General features: G+C 46.3%; 1 protein-coding gene across 1 annotated transcript in view; it reads left to right on the plus strand.

Annotated features, from left to right (window-relative positions):
- Nucleotides 1-24472, plus strand: part of LOC121002848 (cytochrome P450 2C23-like) — a 327503-nt gene that overhangs the window by 16829 nt on the left and 286202 nt on the right. Inside the window, exon 2 of the mRNA XM_040434458.1 lies at nucleotides 6637-6799. Within this exon, the coding sequence (XP_040290392.1) occupies nucleotides 6637-6799 (163 nt within the window). The remainder of the gene's footprint in view (nucleotides 1-6636; nucleotides 6800-24472) is intronic.

Here is a 24472-nt window from a genome sequence, read left to right on the forward strand (position 1 = left end):
TTACATGTAATTTGCAAAGGTATATACTGATTTGGTCACAGCTTGTCCATACAGGAACACAAAATTGTACAGGTTGTTTAATCAAAGTTGTTTGATTTTTCAAACATACAGTGAAGAGCTTATAGACAATGTGATAAAGAACAAACGTTATTGCGAGAGAGGAAAGTGTGTGTGTTCTTCCCTGTAGCTTGTCGTAATAGAAATTTACATAGGTCCCCGCCAAACTCAACTTTACCTACCTATTGTCACGCCTTGCCCTGTAAATGTGCGGAGATCTGTCAGACTGGCTTCACATGTCTGACTCCTCTCTGTTTTGTTTTGGGTTTGAGCTGGATCCACCTTTTTTTTTTTTTTTTTTTTTTTTATATCCAAAACATAAAAGTTTAACATACTGTACATGATGTTACACAGATACAATAAATATCCACAAATTTGCTTACTTTTTCCTATCATGAATGCAAAATTAGTGTCCAAAAGGAAAAAAAAGAAAAAGAAGCTATTTAGCTATTCCAATATCTTGACCCCATTTCCCTTCACTTCTAAACTTATTCATTTTACCCATTTCCACTCTTAAGTTACTATAAATTAGTGAGATGGACATACTATTCTGGTATGAATTGAAACACCAATCCATAAAATCATGTGATTTAATCATAAACACCTCTTTATCTTTAGTGCACATAAGCGTGTGTTTAACCTGAAAATATTTATACCTATCTAATAGTTTAATATCTCTGTGCCCAAATTCATCCACTAAAGTCCTAATATCACCATTATGTATAATTTGCTCAACCCTAGTTATTCCCTTCCTTTCCCAGAATTCAATATCATCCATTTTATTAAATTCATTAAAGTGCACATTATACCATTAGGGGGTAAATTTAAATATATGCGTAATTCCCAAAATTACTTTAAGTGAGTTCCAGACAAGTTGCATAGAGTGTGATATGATAAATTCCCCCCCCCCCCCCCCTTCTCCCATATAACCCGTTTCTAAGATGCTAAACATATCCCACTGGGATCCTCTATAATTTCTGATAAGTTGGGAGAATGTATTAAAAGGTGCAGAGAGATACCACTGTATTTGAGAGGCTAAATAATAGCCCCACAAGCAAGGGAGGGATAAACCACCATTCTCCTCTGCTAGCCATAGATAGTTCTGTTTAATACGTACTCTTTTCCTGCCCCAGATTAGTTCATTGAACCATCTCTCCAGAGCTTTAAAATGTGCGTCTTCGATCCATATCGGGCAAGGGGTCAGTTGGTATAATATCTGTGGGAGAAGGACCATTTTAATTAAAGTAATCCTAACTGCCTGTCCCAGCGTCAGCTTTTGCCAAACATGTATTTTGTTTTTTATTTTATCTATCAATGGGATAATATTCAATTTGGTGTAATCTTTCACCATGGGGCTGATCCGAATCTGTTAACTTTAGACATCTGACATCCGTAATATTAACTGGGGGAATTTTATTTAGCGGGAGCAAGGCTGATTTCTGTCAGTTCACTTCATATCCAGAAAAAAGGCCAAATTTGTTTATTATCTTCATCACATAGGGCAGGGCCAAATATCCATCCCTTAGATATATAAGGACATCGTCAGCGTACAAGCTAATTTTGTCCTGCAAATCCTGGCCTCCAAAACCAAAAATATGTGTATTCTGTCTGATTCGACATGCCAGGGGCTCTAAAAAAAATAGCAAATAAAAGAGGGGATAAGGGGCAGCCTTGTCTAGTACCCCATTGTTATTCAAAGGGGTCCGACAAAGAGCCGTTCACATTTATCCTTGCCCTAGGTGATTCATACAACAGCTTAACCCACTGGAGAAAATTGGGACCAAATTCATCCTGTGCATTATTTCCCACAGAAAATTCCACTCCACCCTGTCAAACGCCTTGGCGGCATCTAAAGACAGGATGGAGCGGTCCCCTCCCTCTCCCAGGTGGATATTCATTAATGTTCTTTGAATATTAGTCTGGGCTGAACGCCTTGGAATGAAACCTGTTTGATCAGTATGAATTATCTTAGCTTTTACTCTCTTGAGTCTATTAGCGAGTGCCTTAGCACCGATTTTATAGTCAGTATTAAGTAAGGAGATGGGTCTATATGACCCCCATCTCCAGTTTGTTCTTTCCTTTTTTTAAAACCAAAGTGGTAATAGCTTCAGACATTGATGCGGGTAGACGGCCCTCATTCCAAGACACATTTAATAGCTGCAGCAAGTGAGGTAACAGCACATCACTTTACCGCCGATATAATTCAAAAGGAAGGCCATCTGCACCAGGAGAGGAGTTACCTCTAGTTGCTTTCAATGCCTCTTCGAACTCCAAGAGTTGGAGGGGCATCTCCAGCATCAATCGATCCTCCTGGGAGAGGGAGGGGATATTAGTCCTATCCAGGAATATTCAGTGGTCAACATATCGCCCCTTTAACTCCGATCTATATAAAGTAGCAAAATAGCTGGCAAATTCTTGCTCAATATCCGCCCTATCTGTACATATCTTTCCCTTGCAAGATCTAATATTTTTGATTACAGTGGTAGATTGTTGATTTTTGATCAGGGAAGCTAATAATCTCCCTGGCTTTCTTGCCTCACAAAAAGTTTTTGACCTGAAAAAAAGATCTTTTGTTGACATTTATCTTGAAGATGGTGGTTATATTCCTCCCTTGCTTTAAGTAAACAAAATTCCAGGCATAAAAACTCATAAGTATTGTGAGCGTAGTAATTGACAGGGTAAATAATCAACCAAAAAATAAGAATCAAGAGATTAGTACTCTAGTATCTAAATAGGAGGGTATTATTAACTCTCGCCACTACACGCATTGAAATTCCAATGTAGAGGGCACGGACGGCATGACGTAACGACGTAGACGTACCGTACTCTCCTCCCCTCCCCTCGCCTGCCTCACGTCTCGCTCCTGCTCCAAGTACGGCTCTATCCTCTATCGTTTGGGAGCATTCCCGGCTGTTCCCGGCCTACCGCTTACTGCCTGCTGCCCATTGCCCCTGGCGGACTTCGGAGCGCTGGAGGTCCTGGACCACCTGCAGCAAAAAAAGTTTTGTAGCTACCTGGCTTCGGCGCGGTCTGTCCCCCATTGCTTGTGGGTGTGCCCGGGTCGTCGCCTGCTGCTTGTTGCCTGCCCCCTGCTGACTCTGGCCTGTGGGGGCGGACTCCGGAGTCCTGCTGGAGGAGAGACGGTGAGCTCAGCGCTGAATTTAATGGTCTGACTCGGACCTGAAGGGCGGCACCGGACGGGCGGGTGTGTGAGGATATGTCCAGATATTTGAATTTGTCCTTTTAGCGCTTTATATTGTGCTGGACATATGCGGCTGCAGATGACTTAGTCTGCTTTATGGAGACTCTCCCTATTCATAGGTGTGGAGACACTGGAGTGTCCTATTAGCGGTGCGGTCTGGGCTTGTTTGGGGGCCTGGTGGGGATCGACCTGAGCTGGATAGGAGTCCTCCCTATAATGGCTGATTAGAAGATTATTTGGAATCTTGACTGGAAATACAGCTAACTAAAGGCAGCTTTTAATCCTTGATCCTATTGAAAACCATTGAAGCTGGTCTAGGCCCTGGACGGAAGTCCACACAAGTTGAAAAGGCCATACGGTTTCATCTTTTCAGCACTTGAAGTACCGTGAGTAATGTACAACTGAGGATTGGAACACTAGAGCATTAACCCCGCAATCCTCACCTCTCCTGGCACTTACTAATCCTGCTAACTATTATTTGACCCTTGCCCATAAACCAATATGCTTGGAGTTGGAAAGGGTATAGGGAGTCTTTACTAACGCATCCAGCATTCTGAGTAATAACTTTATATCTGGATATTAGACTGTCAAGGTTTCAAACTTTACCATCTATTAATCCTGTTAATTAACATGCTAATAATCTGCTACTCTGCAACCCTTCTGAATGTATAAATCTATACCCTTGGATCCTCTACATTGGAATTTCAATGCATGAGCTGGATCCACCTTAACTAAAAAGTACTTGGTTGATTGTTAGCGAGGCTATTTATTCCTCCTTCTCCCAGTGGCTTGTGCGGGTTATAGTTCATTCCTGTGGGCTTTGGATGTGTTGTGGATCGTCTTCTCCGGCTCAGCTCAAGAGAAGTCCTCTCTGTTTCTTCCCTTGGTGTCTTTTATCTAGGCCTCTAGGGAGACGCTTGCTTCCTCCTGTTTGAAGAAGCAGGTCGCCTCTTCCCTTTTCCCTACTGCTCAGGGTTTTCCCAGGGTGTATAGACTTAGGCACAAGGGCATGTGCATATCCACCATTAGGGTATGCACATGTGCAAAGCCTTAGGGATCGCTAGGAGGTGACCCTTTTCTCCCTAGCTTTTGGGCCTAGTCAATTGTTCTGTTTGTTTTCCCTGTGTTAGGTTAATTCTCTACTTACCTACCTACCGTGACACCTATGAAGTAATTGTCATCGTATGGGGGGTAGGAAAGCATTAATGAGAGTTCTCCTCTCCTGTTCTTTGTATCCACTTCTTGGCTTGAGTGCAACACAAAACATCCATGTGTATCCATACCCTTATGGTCCAACGAAAGGGCTTGCTTCATGTGGCCAAGTCATGCCCCAAGCAGCAGCCAATGGCTGTATGGTTTTTCACTAAAACCGGGTAGCTATTGGCTACTGACGGTGGTTATAGCTTGGCCACATGTTGTCATCCACACTATCGGGCAGACAGATACAAATTCACGCCTGGCTTTACCTTACAAAACTGCATGCAGAAACTTGATTGTGTGACCATATCCTTAGGGTATTGCCACACTGTCAGATTTCCTGATCCAGTTTTGGAAGCCAAAATTAGGAGTTGATCATAAAAGGAGAGAAAGTATAAAGGACAGATATTAAAGCCGTGGAGCACCATGGTGGAGTATGTGACATGTACAGGTTCTTCTAAAAAAATTAGCATATTGTGATAAAGTTCATTATTTTCTGTAATGTACTGATAAACATTAGACTTTCATATATTTTAGATTCATTACACACAACTGAAGTAGTTCAAGCCTTTTCTTGTTTTAATATTGATGATTTTAGCATACAGCTCATGAAAACCCCAAATTCCTATCTAAAAAAATTAGCATATTTTATCCGACCAATAAAAGAAAAGTGTTTTTAATACAAAAAAAGTCAACCTTCAAATAATTAAGTTCAGTTACGCACTCAATACTTGTTCGGGAATCCTTTTGCAGAAATGACTGCTTCAATGCGGCGTGGCATGGAGGCAATCAGCCTGTGGCACTGCTGAGGTGTTATGGAGGCCCAGGATGCTTTGATAGCGGCCTTAAGCTCATCCAGAGTGTTGGGTCTTGCGTCTCTCAACTTTCTCTTCCCAATATCCCACAGATTCTCTATGGGGTTCAGGTCAGGAGAGTTAGCAGGCCAATTGAGCACAGTAATACCATGGTCAGTAAACCATTTACCAGTGGTTTTGGCACTGTGAGCAGGTGCCAGGTCGTGCTAAAAAATGAAATCTTCATCTCCATAAAGCTTTTCAGCAGATGGAAGCATGAAGTGCTCCAAAATCTCCTGATAGCTAGCTGCATTGACCCTGCCCTTGATAAAACACAGTGGACCAACACCAGCAGCTGACATGGCACCCCAGACCACCACTGACTGTGGGTACTTGACACTTGCACGTCAGGCATTTTGGCATTTCCATCTCCCCAGTCTTCCTCCAGACTCTGGCACCTTGATTTCCGAATGACATGCAAAATTTGCTTTCATCCGAAAAAAGTACTTTGGACCACTGAGCAACAGTCCAGTGCTGCTTCTCTGTAGCCCAGGTCAGGCGCTTCTGCCGCTGTTTCTGGTTCAAAAGTGGCTTGACCTGGGGAATGCGACACCTGTAGCCCATTTCCTGCACACGCCTGTACACGGTGACTCTGGATGTTTCTACTCCAGACTCAGTCCACTGCTTCCGCAGGTCCCCCAAGGTCTGAAATCGGTCCTTCTCCACAATCTTCCTCAGGGTCCGGTCACCTCTTCTCGTTGTGCAGCGTTTTCTGCCACACTTTTTCCTTCCCACAGACTTCCCACTGAGGTGCCTTGATACAGCACTCTGGGAACAGCCTATTCGTTCAGAAATTTCTTTCTGTGTCTTACCCTCTTGCTTGAGGGTGTCAATGATGGCCTTCTGGACAGCAGTCAGGTCGGCAGTCTTACCCATGATTGCTGTTTTGAGTAATGAACCAGGCTGGGAGTTTTTAAAAGCCTCAGGAATCTTTTGCAGGTGTTTAGAGTTAATTAGTTGATTCAGATGATTAGGTTAATAGCTCGTTTAGAGAACCTTTTCATGATATGCTAATTTTTTGAGATAGGAATTTGGGGTTTTCATGAGCTGTATGCCAAAATCATCAATATTAAAACAAGAAAAGGCTTGAACTACTTCAGTTGTGTGTAATGAATCTAAAATATATGAAAGTCTAATGTTTATCAGTACATTACAGAAAATAATGAACTTTATCACAATATGCTAATTTTTTTTAGAAGAACCTGTATATGTGTATGTGAGTGGTTAGCTTTCCTTGTTAATCTGTTAGAAATCTAAAGTTTAAGGGAGATCACTCTATATTACATTATTTCTGTTCATTTCCCACATTTTTGTTTCCTCCATCAGCTCAGCCAGGAGTACGGCTCAGTATTCACCATCTGGAAAATGTCAGAACCTGTGATCGTTCTGTGTGGATTTGAGACAGTGAAAGACGCCCTGATAAACCATGCCGAACAGTTCAGTGGGCGACCGATAATCCCAGTAATGGAAGTCTCCACCAAAGGATATGGTAAGAGTAACACATAATTCATTTTTGAAGTTACTTGTGTTGAAAAAAAGACAAAACATCATGCGGCATCTCTGAAAATGTCCACACCAGTCTACAATAATGCTGTCAGAAACGTACCTGTCCGGCTCCCAGCGGCAAGATCTTCAGCTTTGGTGCAACTGCACTAGGAAAGATGTGCTGCGAAGCCATGCCCCCTGCCTGGCTCAACAGCATCCTTAGCAACAGGATGCAATGCTCTGTTACTCCCCACAGCGGGAGCGTGCTGGAGGAAACTACCAGTGGGCTGATTGCTCAGTTGTTCTATTTCTGTGTGCTGTGTTCTGACTAATGGTGCTCCGAGTCATGACCTATCATGTTCTGGTCCTGGGACTCTGTGCTCTATTTAAACCCCTTCCTGCCCAGATAGCCACTGCCAGTGATAGGTTTTCACCTCTCCAGTTCTGTTCTGTGTGCGTTTGGATTGCTTATTGGATTGGCTTTGGTTTGCCTTTGATCACTCTCTGTCTGGTGATTTGGTATTGTGTTCCCCATCTGGTTCTGGCTTCAGCTTGGCTATTCTATCTGTCTTCTGATTTGGTACTGTATTATCTGCTCGGTTCCAACTAGAGATGAGCGAATCAAAGTTGACAAAGTGGAATTCAATATGAATTTCAGGAAAATTTGATTTGCACCTAAAATGGCTGCTGCACGGGACAGGACATGGATCAAGGAACTCTGGGAACGAGGGATCACCCACAATGCCATGCATGCAGCCAATCAGCAGCCAGTCAGACATGTGATGTCACAGTGCTATAAATAGCCTCAGCCATCTTGGATTCTGCAAATTTCCAGTGTACTTAGTGCAGAGAGAGAGACGTCAGCAGGTGCTAGGGAAAGTGCTAGGAAAAACTTTATTGTGCTGAAAAAACAATTTAGAAATTCAGGTAAAGATCATTTAAGGTGTAGGGAAGGGATAGAAAGGAATCATCTACACTATAAAAGGAGGACAGGTTCCAATAAGAGAGTGTACAGCTTGGGTAATAGGAGCGATTCTATTACACTTTGTTGCAGTGACCGGGCCACATGGGCAATATGTGAGTGTAGTGTAATGGTGGTACGATGGGGGTGGTAGTATTACTCACTGTTCTGTAGCTCCCTGGAAAAGCGTGCAGTGATAGGAAGGACAGCACCAGTTCCTTCGGGGCACACTGTGTTTATCCAGGGGTTCCCAGCCATATGGAAGTTTAGGTGCCCTTGGTGGTATGGGTATTTAGGGTGCCTTGGAGGCAGGGTACCTGGTGTTCGTAACACCAGCACCAGTTGGTGTGTTAAGAGTTGGTGTGGAATAAGGAGAGAGTCGATAGTTGAAACAACAAGAACTTTACTTGGAGATATTTGCTTTGAAGGTAGATAACATCCATATAAATAATGCCTTGGTACACAAAGTTGGAAGTGAGCTGGAATTCCAGACAACAGGCACGATGGATCAGTGAAGTGCAGGTTCCAACTCAATCTGAGAGAGGGGTTTACTTTACTTAAACTTGCTCAGCTTACTCTGACAACTCAGCCTTTAGGTCCTTTGGATCTTCTGAATACTAAAACTTGGCAACCAACTGTAACGGGTGAAGTTGCAGATAGCTCGAACTTATAAATAAACGACCGACTGGCTTGATCCCAAACTAAGGAGCATATAGGTGAGCCCTTTAAAACCCTAAGAGCTGTCCCTGACTGCTAAGCACATGCAAGGGTCTCAATGGTAGACGATTGCATTCCCACGTACCTAAGGCTGTGTGACACCTGAAAACCCTATAATAGTGAGGGGACATGACCACCGGCTCTCTGCACTTAATACGGACGGAGTCAGGGTCACCTAGAATCAAGCCAGCAAGGAAACACAATAAAGGAAAAGACTTATCTGAGCAAACAGCAGCAGCAGCCTCCAGCAGTGAACACTTCATCCAGGAAGTAGTATAAACCGGCAGTATGGGAGGGAATATAAAGGAAGACAATTAGTGTAATTAAGTGACACCTGGCAGAAGGAAAGGAGATGACAAAGTGAAACCAAAACAAAGAACGTCATACAAAATGTAGAGAAGAACGTCTGTCAGACCTTCTCACAGAACTGGCGGTGACACCAACAGGGCGGTCTCCCTAGCGGCAGGCATTACTTTTCTGCTCCATTATTTGAACAGGCTGCTTCCATAATAGTAAGTCCATTTTGTCTCTGACTCCAGAATAGTAGCACCTCAAGAATGGATCCAGTAGTACTTTAGACTTGGTATCCTATCTGCTTTAGGCCCTCTCTGGGGAGTACCCAGGGGCAAGCCATACAGGTTACATGTTCTCCTCTCCTAACCTCCTCCCAACTCGTCTTTGCCAGACAAAATAACGTGGTCATAAAAGGAAGAAAGATGTTCAAAACCCCATATGCTGTTGCGCATATATAATTGGAGGAGCAAATCCAGCACATGTGATCCGTTGCTAACAGCAATCCCAGCAAAATGCATACAATGGAGGATGCCGGTAGCGGACCACATGTACCACAGAAACATTGGGGAACCAAATGTGTGGATGTAATTGGCTATATAAAGCAAACATTATATATGTGCAACAGCATATGGGGTTTTGAGCATCTTTCTGCCTTTTATGACCACGTTATTTTGTTATTTTGTCTGTACATGCATGAGTCAGTGATAGGTGGGACTCACAGCCTCTTCCCTCCTATCTGTAATTGCCCATATGGCATAGATAGGTTATCTTTAGGTCCCGTGCCACTTTGAGAGACCTTGACGGGGTGCGTGGGCTCCGTTATGTTCTTGATATAAGAATATACTGGAGAAAGTCTCATTTTAATATCAGTGTGAAGGTTTAGCCATATATTGTCAATTGCATTTTCCATTGTAGTGCACCATTTTATCTTTGTAAATGGGTGTATTAGTAGGAAAAAAAAGGAAACAATATGTCATAATTGCTGTTCAGCGGAGAAGTTACATTGTACCACAGCGGAGAAGTTACATTGTACCACAGCCATTTACGGGGTGTATTAAAGGGAAATAAACCTACTTCCTATTATCCATTCTGCGGTGAATTGTGATTGTTTTATTTTTTGGGCGGGAGTTTATTAATCAGGTTTTTTATTTTATTTTAATTTAATTTAATTATTGTATTATACAGTATGTCAGACATACAGATGACAGGCCCTTCAATAGAATGTGCACACGGAAAGGGGGGGCAGTAACTCAGTAAAACGTAACTTTTAATAGTATTAGAAAATTAAAAATATGCCCCTACTTAACAAAAAACACAAAAAATGTGTGGCGGGCCCAGTGCTCTACTGGCCGCAGGTATAGAGCCGTCAAGTGACTGGATGGGTGCTGAATAAACTACTTGACACAAAAAAACTAAAGTAATTGTTGTATCCCCATTGTTGAAAGTATGTTTCGACAATGGAACAAAGTATCGCGAATAGCACCCTACACGGACTAGCGGGTGGCTAGTGAGGATGAGACCTAAGGGAGCGAAGCTATCCCTACCACACCCTACTTGGCCTAGTCCACCCTATACAATCCTGGGTACGGGGTCCAAAAAGCCCCACAAGTGGTGGCCTCGGCTGGAACCTGGTCCTGTGCTAGAGACCCTACAGAGGCCCTATCCAGAGTGGAAAAGCCACCCGCTAGTCTGTGTAGGGTGCCATTCGCGACACTTTGTTCCATTGTGAAAACATACTTTCAACAATGGTGATACAACAATTATTTTAGTTTTTTTGTGTCAAGTAGTTTATTCGGCACCCATCCAGTCACTTGACGGGTATACCCAGCGCTCTTGACGGCTCTATACCAACGGCCAGTAGAGCTCTGGGCCCGCCACACATTTTTGTGTTTTTTGTTAATTAGGGGCCCATTTTGTTTTTTTCTAATACTATTAAAAGTTAGGTTTTACTAAGTTACTGCCCCCTCCTATCTCTGTGCATTTCCTAGCTTTGGAGCAGTATTCAGGGTTGGGTACACTTCTACCCCTCTTCCCTGATTGACCAGTTTACCTGCATACCTTCAATAGAATGAGCAGAAGCCAAAATGTTTCTTTCACAGGCAGAACTAGCAGCAGAAGAAGGGGTTGTGGCAGCAGGAGTCACAGCGAGAGGCCTGAGCTCCTAGTGTCATCTAGCAGTAGAGATGTCGCGAACATAACATTTTCCATTCGCGAACGGCGAACGCAAATTTTTGCAAATGTTCGCGAACGGGCGAACCGGGCGAACCTCCATTGACTTCAATAGGCAGGCAAATTTTAAAACCCACAGGGACTCTCTCTAGACACAGTAGTGATGGAAAAGTTGTTTCAAGGGGACTAACACCTGGACTGTGGCATGCCGGAGGGGGATCCATGGCAAAATTCCCATGGAAAATTACATAGTTGACGCAGAGTTGGGTTTTAATCCATAAAGGGCATAAATCACCTAAAAATAAAATAAAAATTTGAACAACGTGGTTTAAAACATCCAGTGTGTGTATACGATCAGGTATGATGTTGTATCGATCAGGTAGTGTAAGGGTTACGCCCGCTTCACAGACATTGACAGACCAAACTCCCTTTTTAATGCACCGTAAACAACCGCAAACAGTCCATTTGCCCAACCGCAAACTCCCCATTTGCACAAGGTTGGATACCAAGCTAGCCATGTCCCGTTGATGTAATTGAAGGTTTCTTCCTCCACCCAGCCACGTACAACACCAATGGTCCCCGAAAGGTGAATTTAATTGATTTTTCGAACGGGGAGATGGTTGAAAAAACGCTGTCTCCCTCTCCTTTGTTTGAATCCACGGTCACTGCGTCTGCGCCGTGCAATTTACTCTCACACCCGATATGAGTGGTATTTTCTCTAGTACTATGCTCATCAGTTTAATCCCTGTTACGTCCCCAATCTGGGGTCCATTTATTGAATAGATTTTTCGAACGGGGAGATGGTTAAAAAAACGCTGGCTCCCTCCCCTTTGTTTTAATCCACGGTCATTGCGTCTGCGCCGTGCAATTTACTGTCACACCCTATATGAGTGTTATTTTCTGTAGTACTATTCTCATCAGTTTAATCCCTGTTACATCCCCAATCTGGGGTCCATTTATTGAATAGATTTTTCGAACAGGGAGATGGTTAAAAAAACGCTGGCTCCTTCCCCTTTGTTTTAATCCACGGTCACTGCTTCTGCGCCGTGCAATTTACTGTCACACCCGATATGAGTGGTATTTTCTGTAGTACTATTCTCATCAGTTTAATCCCTGTTACGTCCCCAATCTGGGGTCCATTTATTGAATTGATTTTTCGAACGGGGAGATGGTTAAAAAAACGCTGGCTCCCTCCCCTTTGTTTTAATCCACGGTCACTGCGTCTGCGCCGTGCAATTTACTGTCACACCCGATATGAGTGGTATTTTCTGTAGTACTATTCTCATCAGTTTAATCCCTGTTACGTCCCATATCAGGGATTGCCTTTTGTGAAAAAAATTTTAGGCCGGGTACCTTCGACTGCCTTCACAGTGACAGACCAAACTCTGATACACCAAACTGAATTGATTTTAGGAACCGGGAGATGGAAAAAGCAGCTTGGTCGGTCCTCTTACTCCTAAGTTGGGGCACTGTGCGTGCACAGAGCAATGTGCTGTGACACCCTATATGAGTGGTGTCTTAACTAGTACTATTCCTATCAGTTTAATCCCTGTTACGTCCCATATAAGGGATTGCCTTTTGTGAAAAAAAAATTTAGGCCGGGTACCTTCGACTGCCTTCACAGTGACAGACCAAACTCTGATACACCAAACTGAATTGAATTTAGGAACCAGGAGATGGAAAAAGCAGCTTGGTCGGTCCTCTTACTCCCAAGTTGGGGCACTGTGCGTGCACGGAACAATGTGCTGTGACACCCTATATGAGTGGTGTCTTAACTAGTACTATTCCTATCAGTTTAATCCCTGTTACGTCCCCTATCGGGGACGTGTGTCGAATTGATTAACTATTGTCGAATTAACAAACCATTACGACATTCTGAAATAATTTAGTTCTGAGCTTTGTACTTGCTTTGTATTGGAATTGATGGGGATTTTTTAAATTGTCTGCATTATTTCTAATAGACTTTATTATGATTTTTTTATTTTATGTATTAAAAACCCATACAACTTAAAAAAAAAAAAGGAAAAAAAAGAAAATGAATGTTTTTTCTATGAAAAATTATCCAGCCGATCGCTTTTGGTCTGATCATAATGAAGCAACGGACTTATCATCTGGGGTGTGGCAACATTGCCAACACACTCATAGAGGTGATGATCGCTTCATTGTGATACGCAAGCCCCTTCACCACGACAAGCCCCTTGACCCAATGTGCAGTGTAGGTGATATACCTGCCCTGACCGTGCTTTGCAGACTAGGTATCAGTGGTCAGATGGACCCTTGCCCCAACACTGTATGCCATAGATGCCATGACTTCCTTTTCAATTTCAGAGTAGAGGTTTGGGATTGCCTTTTTTGAAAAAAAAAAATCGTCTGGGTACCTTCCACTGTGGTGTCCCAAAAGCGACAAATTTTTTGAAGGCCTCAGACTCCACCAGCTGGTATGGTAAAAGCTGGCGGGCTAAGAGTTCCGTCAAGCCAGCTCTCAGACGCCGGGCAAAGGGGTGACTCTGTGACATTGGCTTCTTACGCTCAAACATGTCCTTGACAGACACCTGACTGTGGGCAGATGAGCAGGAACTGCTCAAGGCGAGTGACGGAGTGGCGGATGTTTGAGAGGGGGCAAAGAGGACAGCAGTGGTTGACGTGGCTGAAGATGCTGGACCAGGAGGAGGATAGCAGCTTTGAGTTTGTTTGCTGCTTGTACTCATGAGTTGATCCCATAGGCGTTTGTGATGTGCGATCATGTGCCTTTGCAAAGCAGTTGTACCGAGGTGGGTGTTGGACTTCCCACGACTCAGTTTCTTTTGGCACAGGTTGCAAATGGCATCGCTGTTGTCAGAGGCAGACACACAAAAAAAATGCCACACTGCTGAGCTTTGCAATGACGGCATTCTGGTGGTGGCAACAGCATGCGTTGATTGGCGTGCTGTCTGGCTGACCCCGGGTGCCGATACATGCTGTCTGACTGTGCCACTAGCTCCTTGCGACGACCTCCCCCTGCTTCCAACTCGTCTCCTCCTTCTCTCTGTCTCCCCTTCTAAACTTTCCCCCTCTTCTTCTTCTCTTCGAGCAGGCACCCACGTGGCATCCACGGACACATCGTCATTATCAACCACTTCACTTGTATCTGACACCTCAGCAAAGGAAGCAGCAGCGGGTAAAACATCATCATCATCATCATCACACTGTACGTCCATGTGTGTAATCCTGCCTGACTGAGACATATCGGCGGGCGGGAGAGTGGTAACTTGAGAGCAGGTGACCGAAGCTGAGCTGGAGGAGGATGGTGCGTAAAGGTTCTTAGTGGAAGCTGTTGAAGATTGGGTGTCCTGTGTAAGCCAGTCAACTATTTTCTCAGAATTTTTCGGGTTCAGGGTACGTGGCCTTTGAACACTGGGCATTATTCCAGGGCCAGTGGAAATCACAGCACCACGACGGCCCCTACGGGGTGGCCTGCCTCTGCCTGTCATTTTTTTTTAGATAAGTGGTACTATGCATGTAAGGTACTGTGCCACCCTATATAAGTGGTGGGCAGTGGACACAGTACAGTCTGTGAGCCTGCAGCCTCTCGCTGTCTGGCAACTGCGATTATATCACAGAGAACAAATAAATTGGCTTTTTTTTTATCTGCCAGGTATTGTGAGTGTGACACCCTGTAACGGTATGAATGGTGGCCTGGCCAGTGGACACAGTACAGTCTGTGAGCCTGCAGCCTCTTGCTGTCTGACAACTGCGATTATATCACAGAGAAAAAATAAATTGGCTTTTTTTTATCTGCCAGGTATTGTGAGTGTTACACCCTGTAACGGTATGAGTGCTGGCCTGGCCAGTGGACACAGTACAGTCTGTGAGCCTGCAGCCTCTCACACACGGGCAGGCAACTGCAATGTACCAGCCCTAAGAAGACTGATGTACCAGCCCTAAAAAGGGCTTTTTGGGGTGCTGTCAGGACGCTGTCCTTACAGCAGATGAGTCTGTGGACACAGAACAATGCCCTAGCTAACGCTTTCCCTATTGAATCAGCAGCAGCAGCAGCACTGTCCCTCCTCTCACTGAGAATGCAGATTCCGAATTAATCTAAAATGGATGCTGTCCAGGAGGTGGGAGGGTCTGGGAGGGAGGGTCTGCTGCTGATTGGCTGGAATGTGTCTGCTGACTGTGAGGTACAGGGTCAAAGTTTACACAATGATGATGAATAGGGGGCGGACCGAACATCGCATATGTTCACCCGCCGCGGCGAACGCAAACAAGCTATGTTCGCCAAGAACTATTCACCGGCGAACTATTTGGGACATCACTATCTAGCAGTCGTGTCTTGACCAGCAACCCAGTGGTGCTTGAATGGTTTACTCGATCTTTGACTTCAGCCCAAGTGACATCATACAACCCCAGCCAAGAGTCGGTGGGTTCCTCTGACAAGATGCTTAGTTGCCATTGCCTGGGAGCGGGCCCTGTGCCCCAACTGTCCTCAACCTGCCTCTGTCATTTTCTGTCCCCTCAGCTCGAGAAGTAATATATGCCATAGGCTCAGCTACACTTTTCAGTGAGGACGAGCTACTAGAGGACAGTCATCAGCTACTGCCCAGCCAAGACATGGAGGAGACATCCGCCGCTTCCTCTGGTAGGCAGGCAAGTAGTGGTGATGAGAGTTGCTTGGGAGCTGGTGTTGTGAGTGGTCAGGCTCCTGGCCCTGAGAACATTCAGAGGGACATCAGTGACGTGCAGACAGTAGTGAATGATGATGATGTAGCCGATCGCACTTGAGAGCCGGGTGAAGTAGGGGCTTCATCATCATCATCATCATCAGGAGAAGAGGGTGACAGCTTGCATGTGAGGCAGCGGCTGAGCCAGCAAGGTGGTAGCATGGCCGTGAGTCAGCAGGGTGGCAGCAGTGGGAAGCCAGGAGGAGGCCACTTTTTTTGTCAGTCGCCAGGACTACAGGATAAATGTAATTTCACTGATTCATGTCCTGGAACAGATGCTGCTAAATCTGACTGGCCAGGGGACAGGAGACGTGGCAACTACATCTCACAGCCACATGAGCCCTGTGGGGGCTGAACTAGACGAGCAGGACGACGACAACGGCAACATTTGAGCACAAGCAATGCGTAGATAAATTGGTGATTTTTTTTACACAGGTGACAGGAGAGGAGGAGCAGCTGGAGGTGCTACAGGGTGATGAGGAAGAGGAGGCAGAGGATCCAGATACACCATGGCAGTATGCAGTGGGGATGGAGGCAGGAAGTCCCTCCGAGTCACTTGCGCAAATGGCAACGCATGCTTAGTTGCTTGCGTAGTGACAGCTGAACTGTTACCATTTGGCAGAGGGATGACTACTTGCTCTTCACCATGTTAGACCCTTGCTACCGGTCCAAAATGGGGGCCTTTTTTGCGCCCACTGAGAGGGAGGACAAACTGAACTACTATCGAGACATACTGTCACGGCTTGGAGGTAGTTTGCCATGACACTTTCTCAGCGCAAGCTGGTTGCCGGTGGCAACGTGTTGTTGTATTGCATTCGTGTGTGATTTCCCTTTAAGGCTGTTGCCCTTCCTTTCTTGTGTGCACGGGGTTAAGGAGTGAGCAAGGTGTAGCTGGGTGTGGTCTCAGGTCTCTTCAATATACTGTTGCTGTGAGAGTGAGATCATTATTATTTCTGCCTTTGTATGTGAAGAAGCTTGCTCCTTTCTTGGATACTATCTGATGGCCATCCTAGTTTGACATAGATGTCATCTGTGATGTCATCCCCTTTCCTTCACTTTGTTTCTATTCCTTTACCTATCCTCACTTGTTGTTTTGAGTATGGTGTGTGTGATGTACAGGGTGTTTGTTGTATATCATTTTGTGTTCCATGTCTGGTCATTTGGTGTTTGTTGTTGAGCATGGTTGTTTTACATTTCCCCAGTTTGTCTGTACCTCCGGAAGGGGGTCCCTGGAGGGGGAACCACAATTCAGTTAAGCAGTGCTGTCTGGGTCCGCCATGCATCTTGCTACATGGTGGTCCAAGCAGTTACTACTGCTCCTATGTTTGGTGTTTGTACTGAGTCCAGATATGTGTGTTTGGGCTTCAGTGCTTTTCACAGGATCGAGTGGTTGTTGTGCAGACGACTGGTTCCTTTTGTTGTTCTGGGCAGGTAAGTGACGTTGTGGTCTTGTGGTTTGTTGTCATTCTGCCACAGGACACTTACCTGTTGAGTTTGTCCTCTGCTTATTGTCTTCTCCACTCCTTGCTGTTAGGCCTGCAGAGACTACTGCTCTTCCATGTCGTGGATGAACAGGTCATCTCTCATTCCTGACCATTATCCCAGGAATCGATAGGGTCAGTATGGCCCAGGTTCCTGTGTATGAGCCCACCTACCATCTGGGTCTGCTCATATGGTTAGGAGTCAAGGCCAAGGTAAGGGAGGCATTAGGAGGTGACCTGCTCCATTTTCTTGGTGTTCAGACCTAGTTGCATTCCCAAATTCCAGACATTGTACGGTGGGGGTTTTCCCCCACTCCCCACCGTGACACATACTATGTAGTCAGTTGGCCGCTGCCTATCTGCGCCATCATCCATCCTTTTGCAGGTCTGAACGGGGGGGCCCTCTACGCTCACATTTTACTGCCATGGCTGCTTGGGTGTGGCTGGCAGGAGAAGTACCAGCTCCATCAACAGCAACTTAAGTCTAGAGTCACTAATGAGCAGTTTTCTTCACCCGACTACTGAAGAAACTACTCACCAACAGCAGCAGCTTGACATAGAGCAGAACCTGAACCAGCAGGTTGTGGCATGCTTGAAGTGCACCCCGCCACCCCATAGCGAAGATCTGCTGAACTATTGGGCAGTCAAACTGGATTTGTGGCCGCATCTGGCTGATTTTGCCCTGGACAAGCTTTCCTGCCCCACCAGCAGTGTAGCATCAGAGCGGGTGTTTAGTGCGGCGGGGGCCATAGTTACTCCAAGGATAACTCTACTGTCCACTTAAAATGTGGAGAAACTGACCTTTGTGAAGTGGAATCAGGCGTGAATCAGCCAGGATTTTTAAACACCTGTGCCTGATGCATCAGACTAGATCACCCATGGTGCCACACCTACACTTTGTCAAAAGAGACCTGTTTCTTCTGGCTAAGGCTGAGTTCATACTTGAGTTATTCGGTCAATTTTGGCCCCGTAACTGCCCAAATAATGAAGTGTGCAGTGATTCTAAGAGCGACGCCGCTCATCTGCGTATCATACTGACTCACAATATTGTTTCTCTACCACAGCAGACTCCCTATGCGTGTTACTGCAAGGCACAGTGATCTACACCACTATACAGAAAATAGCTGTTCTTTAATGTGATTCACCACAAATAAATTCGGATTGAATCAAATCTTTTCAGCAAATTCGGTGAACCGACCAAATCAAATTTTTAAGAAATTCACTCTTCTATAGTTCCAACCCATTCCTGTACAACTTAATCTTTGTGTAGTTTCTTCTTTGTGTGTTTCAGTACTACACCTAGCAGAGAAGGGATCGTCGACCAGTTGCGGACATGTACTGCAAGTAGGCAGGGATAGCGGGCTGGGTTCCAGTTAAGGTTCACTGTCTGTGTGTTCCTGCCTACTGTGCTGACAAATGCAGTAAATGCTAGACAGAGAGGAGGGGAATGAAGCTGCTCTCTATATTGAGTGAGACAGGACATTAGCAGCACAGAAATCTGATTAGACACACATAGCACACCTCTGACACCACACACAGAAAGCTCAGATGGGAGAGAAGACAACAAATTTGAAGATTGCATCTATTGATGGATGTGAAGGAATTTGAGTTAACAAAATTAATCAAGTTGTATTTTTTTTCCAGGACTATAACATGGATGATCTGTTCTTAGCTTGTGGGATCAGTGTATAATCTTTTGGGACATTCTAGAATGACATTTGCAAATAAAAAATATGGTGCACTACAATGGAAAATGCAATTGACTATATCTGTCTAAACCCTAACTGACATGAGGGTGTCATGACTAGTGATGAGCGAGCATGCTCGGCCGAACTGCTGTTTGGCTTGAGCATCGCTATGCTCAGTAGATCCAAGTGCTCGGCCGAATAATTCAGGTGCTCGAATGAAATGGAAGTCAATCGGAGAACCCCCTGCTCGGAAGAGAAGAGGGTGTCTGGTTCATAAAAAAAGGTTAGAAATGGATGGAAACACCATCAAAATGGTTTGGAAACAGCATTAAAAGGATAGCTGGATGCGTCTTAAACTCCTATTATGTACAACATACAATAGACAACCACACAAAGGCTATATGCCAAAAGGCAGGTACGCGCAAGCCATAAATCTATCCATGAGACAGATAATAGCCAGCATACCTTACAATGGCAGCCTTGTGAACTATGAGATATTCCCAACCAGCTCTCATCTGACTGAGAACCAGTAAACCTCAAAGTTATTTTGCATCTGTTGGATGGCTTGGGTGGATCTGCACACCTAGATCAATATCATTAGGGCGACAAAAAAAATTCTGATTGTCCAAACATAATATTCAATAACCTTTCTATACAGTTTTGTCATGCAAAAACATATTTGCATAAACATGGACATATGGGAAAAACATTGAAATTAGCATAATCTCTTATAAACAGTGCCCTCTATTAGTTGCATAGTGTTATGACAAGACTATTCACTCACAACAGCGAATAGTCTTGTCATAACACTAGGCAAATAATAGAGGGCGCTGTTCATGAGTCATGAATATAGTTGAGCGAACACCTGGATGTTGGGGTTCGAGAAGTTCGGCCGAACTTCCCGAAAATGTTCGGGTTCGGGATCTGAACTCGACCCGAACTTCGCCCCGAACCCCATTGAAGTCAATGGGGACCCAAACTTTTCGGCACTAAAAAGGCTGTAAAACAGCCCAGGAAAGGGCTAGAGGGCTGCAAAAGGCAGCAAAATATAGGTAAATCCACTGCAAACAAATGTGGATAGGGAAATGAATTTAAAAAAAATAAAAAAAATTAACCAATATCAATTGGAGAGAGGTCCCATAGCAGAGAATCAGGCTTCATGTCACCCACCACTGGAACAGGCCACTGTGAGATATTTAGGCCCCGGCACCCAGACAGAGGAGAGAGGTCCCATAGCAGATAATCAGGCTTCATGTCATAGCAGAGAATCAGACTTCATGTCACCCACCACTGGAACAGGCCACTGTGAGATATTTAGGCCCCGGCACCCAGACAGAGGAGAGAGGTCCCATAGCAGAGAATCAGGCTTCATGTCATAGCAGAGAATCAGGCTTCATGTCACCCACCACTGGAACAGGCCACTGTCAGATATTTAGGCCCTGGCACCCAGACAGAGGAGAGAGGTCCCATAGCAGAGAATCAGGCTTCATGTCACCCACCACTGGAACAGGCCACTGTCAGATATTTAGGCTCCGGCACCCAGACAGAGGAGAGAGGTCCCATAGCAGAAAATCAGGCTTCATGTCATAGCAGAGAATCAGGCTTCATGTCACCCACCACTGGAACAGGCCACTGTCAGATATTTAGGCTCCGGCACCCAGACAGAGGAGAGAGGTCCCATAGCAAAGAATCAGGCTTCATGTCACCCACCACTGGAACAGGCCCCTGTGAGATATTTAGGCCCCGACACCCAGACAGAGGAGAGAGGTCCCATAGCAGAGAATCAGGCTTCATGTCATAGCAGAGAATCAAGCTTCATGTCACCCACCACTGGAACAGGCCACTGTGAGATATTTAGGCCCCGGCACCCAGACAGAGGAGAGAGGTATCATAGCAGATAATCAGGCTTCATGTCATAGCAGAGAATCAGGCTTCATGTCACCCACCACTGGAACAGGCCACTGTGAGATATTTAGGCCCCGGCACCCAGACAGAGGAGAGAGATCCCATAGCAGATAATCAGGCTTCATGTCATAGCAGAGAATCAGGCTTCATGTCACCCAACACTGGAACAGGCCACTGTCAGATATTTAGGCCCCGGCACCCAGACAGAGGAGAGAGGTCCCATAGCAGAGAATCAGGCTTCATGTCACCCACCACTGGAACAGGCCACTGTCAGATATTTAGGCTCCGGCACCCAGACAGAGGAGAGAGGTCCCATAGCAGAAAATCAGGCTTCATGTCATAGCAGAGAATCAGGCTTCATGTCACCCACCACTGGAACAGGCCACTGTCAGATATTTAGGCTCCGGCACCCAGACAGAGGAGAGAGGTCCCATAGCAAAGAATCAGGCTTCATGTCACCCACCACTGGAACAGGCCCCTGTGAGATATTTAGGCCCCGACACCCAGACAGAGGAGAGAGGTCCCATAGCAGAGAATCAGGCTTCATGTCATAGCAGAAAATCAAGCTTCATGTCACCCACCACTGGAACAGGCCACTGTGAGATATTTAGGCCCCGGCACCCAGACAGAGGAGAGAGGTATCATAGCAGATAATCAGGCTTCATGTCATAGCAGAGATTCAGGCTTCATGTCACCCACCACTGGAACAGGCCACTGTGAGATATTTAGGCCCCGGCACCCAGACAGAGGAGAGAGATCCCATAGCAGATAATCAGGCTTCATGTCATAGCAGAGAATCAGGCTTCATGTCACCCACCACTGGAACAGGCCACTGTCAGATATTTAGGCCCCGACACCCAGACAGAGGAGAGAGGTCCCATAGCAGAGAATCAGGCTTCATGTCATAGCAGAGAATCAGGCTTCATGTCACCCACCACTGGAACAGGCCACTGTGAGATATTTAGGTCCTGGCACCCAGACAGAGGAGAGAGGTCCCATAGCAGAGAATCAGGCTTCATGTCATAGCAGAGAATCAGGCTTCATGTCACCCACCACTGGAACAGGCCACTGTCAGATATTTAGGCCCCGGCACCCAGACAGTGAAGAGAGGTCCCATAGCAGGGAATCAGGCTTCATGTCACCCACCACTGTCAGATATTTAGGCCCCGGCACCCAGACAGAGGAGAGAGGTTCCATAGCAGAGAATTAGGCTCCATGTCACCCACCACTGAAACAGGCCACTATCAGATATTTAGGCCCCGGCACCCAGACAGAGGAGAGAGGTCCCATATCAGAGAATCAGGCTTCATGTCATAGCAGAGAATCAGACTTCATGTCACCCACCACTGGAACAGGCCACTGTCAGATTTTTAGGCCCCGGCACCCAGACAGAGGAGAGAGGTCCCATAGCAGAGAATCAGGCTTCATGTCATAGCAGAGAATCAGACTTCATGTCACCCACCACTGGAACAGGCCACTGTCAGATTTTTAGGCCCCTGGGACCCAGACGGAGGAGAGGTTCATTCAACTTTGGGTTGCCCCGCAATATAATGGTAAAATTAAAAAAAGAGGATTGAATGAAGAAGTGTCCTGGAGTACAAGAATATATTGTTAAGGGGAGGTAGTTATAAATGTCTAATCTGCACTAGGGATGGGCAGGTCCTGTGGGATCCATGCCTGGTTCATTTTTATGAACGTCAGCTTGTCCACATTGGCTGTGGACAGGTGGCTGCGTTTGTCTGTAATGACGCCCCCTGCCGTGCTGAATACACGTTCAGACAAAACGCTGGCCGCCGGGCAGGCCAGCACCTCCAAGGCATAAAAGGCTAGCTCTGGCCACGTGGACAATTTGGAGACCCAGAAGTTGAATGGGGCCGAACCATCAGTCAGTACGTGAAGTGGTGTGCACACGTACTCCACCATGTTAGTGAAATGTTGCCTCCTGCTAACACGTTCCGTATCAGGTGGTGGTGCAGTTAGCTGTGGCGTGGTTACAAAACTTTTCCACATCTCTGCCATGCTATCCCTGCCCTCAGAGGAGCTGGCCGTGACACAGCTGCGTTGGTGACCTCTTGCTCCTCCTCTGCCTTCGCCTTGGGCTTCCACTTGTTCCCCTGTGACATTTTGGAATGCTATAAGTAGCGCGTCTACCAATGTGCGCTTGTACTCGCGCATCTTCCTATCACTCTCCAGTGCAGGAAGTAAGGTGGGCACATTGTCTTTGTACCGGGGATCATGCAGGGTGGCAACCCAGTAGTCCGCACAGGTTAAAATGTGGGCAACTCTGCTGTCGTTGCGCAGGCACTGCAGCATGTAGTCGCTCATGTGTGCCAGGCTGCACAGAGGTAAGGACAAGCTTTCCTCTGTGGGAGGCGTATCATCATCGTCCTCCAGCCACGCACCAGTGATGGGCCCGAGCTGCGTTGGGTGCCACCCCGCTGTGAACATGCTTCATCCTCATCCTCCTCCACCTCCTCCTCGTCCTCCTCGTCCTCCAGTAGTGGGCCCTGGCTGCCCACATTTGTACCTGGCCTCTGCTGTTGCAAAAAAACTCCCTCTGAGTCACTTCTAAGAGACTGGCCTGAAAGTGCTAAAAATGACCCCTCTTCCTCCTCCTCCTCCTCCTCCTGGGCCACCTCCTCTTCCATCATCGTTCTAAGTGTTTTCTCAAGGAGACATAGAAGTGGTATTGTAACGCTGATAACGGCGTCATCGCCACTGGCCATGTTGGTGGAGTACTCGAAACAGCGCAACAGGGCACACAGGTCTCGCATAGAGGCCCAGTCATTGGTGGTGAAGTGGGGCTGTTCCGCAGTGCGACTCACCCGTGCATGCTGCACCTGAAACTCCACTATGGCCTGCTGCTGCTCGCACAGTCTGTCCAGCATGTGCAAGGTGGAGTTCCACCTGGTGGGCACATCGCATATGAGGCTGTGAGCGGGAAGGCCGAAGTTACGCTGTAGCGCAGACAGGCGAGCAGCGGCAGGATGTAAACGCCGGAAGCGCGCACAGACGGCCCGCACTTTATGCAGCATCTCTGACATGTCGGGGTAGTTGTGAATGAACTTCTGCACCACCAAATTCAGCACATGCGCCAGACAAGGGATGTGCGTCAAACCGGCTAGTCCCAGAGCTGCAACGAGATTTCGCCCATTATCGCAAACCAGGCCGGGCTTGAGGCTCACCGGCAGCAACCACTCGTCGGTCTGTTGTTCAATACCCCGCCACAACTCCTGCACGGTGTGGGGCCTGTCCCCCAAACATATGAGTTTCAGAATGGCCTGCTGATGTTTACCCCTGGCTGTGCTGAAGTTGGTGGTGAAGGTGTGTGGCTGACTGGATGAGCAGGTGGAAGAAGAGGAGGAGGAAGCCAAGTAGGAGGAGGAGGCTACAGGAGGCAAAGAATGTTGCCCTGCGATCCTTGGCGGCGGAAGGCCGTGCGCCAAAGATCTCTCCGCCTGGGGGCCAGCCACCACTACATTTACCCAGTGTGCAGTTAGGGAGATATAGTGTCCCTGGCCGTGCTTACTGGTCCACGTATCTGTGGTTAGGTGGACCTTGCCACAGATGGCGTTGCGCAGTGCACACTTGATTTTATCGGATACTTGGTTGTGCAGGGAAGGCACGGCTCACCTGGAGAAGTAGTGCCGGCTGGGAACAACATACTGTGGGACAGCAAGCGACATGAGCTGTTTGAAGCTGTCTGTGTCCACCAGCCTGAATGACGGCATTTCAGAGGCCAGTAGTTTAGAAATGCTG

The sequence above is a fragment of the Bufo bufo genome, chromosome 5 (genome assembly GCF_905171765.1).
Source record: "Bufo bufo chromosome 5, aBufBuf1.1, whole genome shotgun sequence".
In the NCBI taxonomy this organism is placed as follows: Eukaryota; Metazoa; Chordata; class Amphibia; order Anura; family Bufonidae; genus Bufo; species Bufo bufo.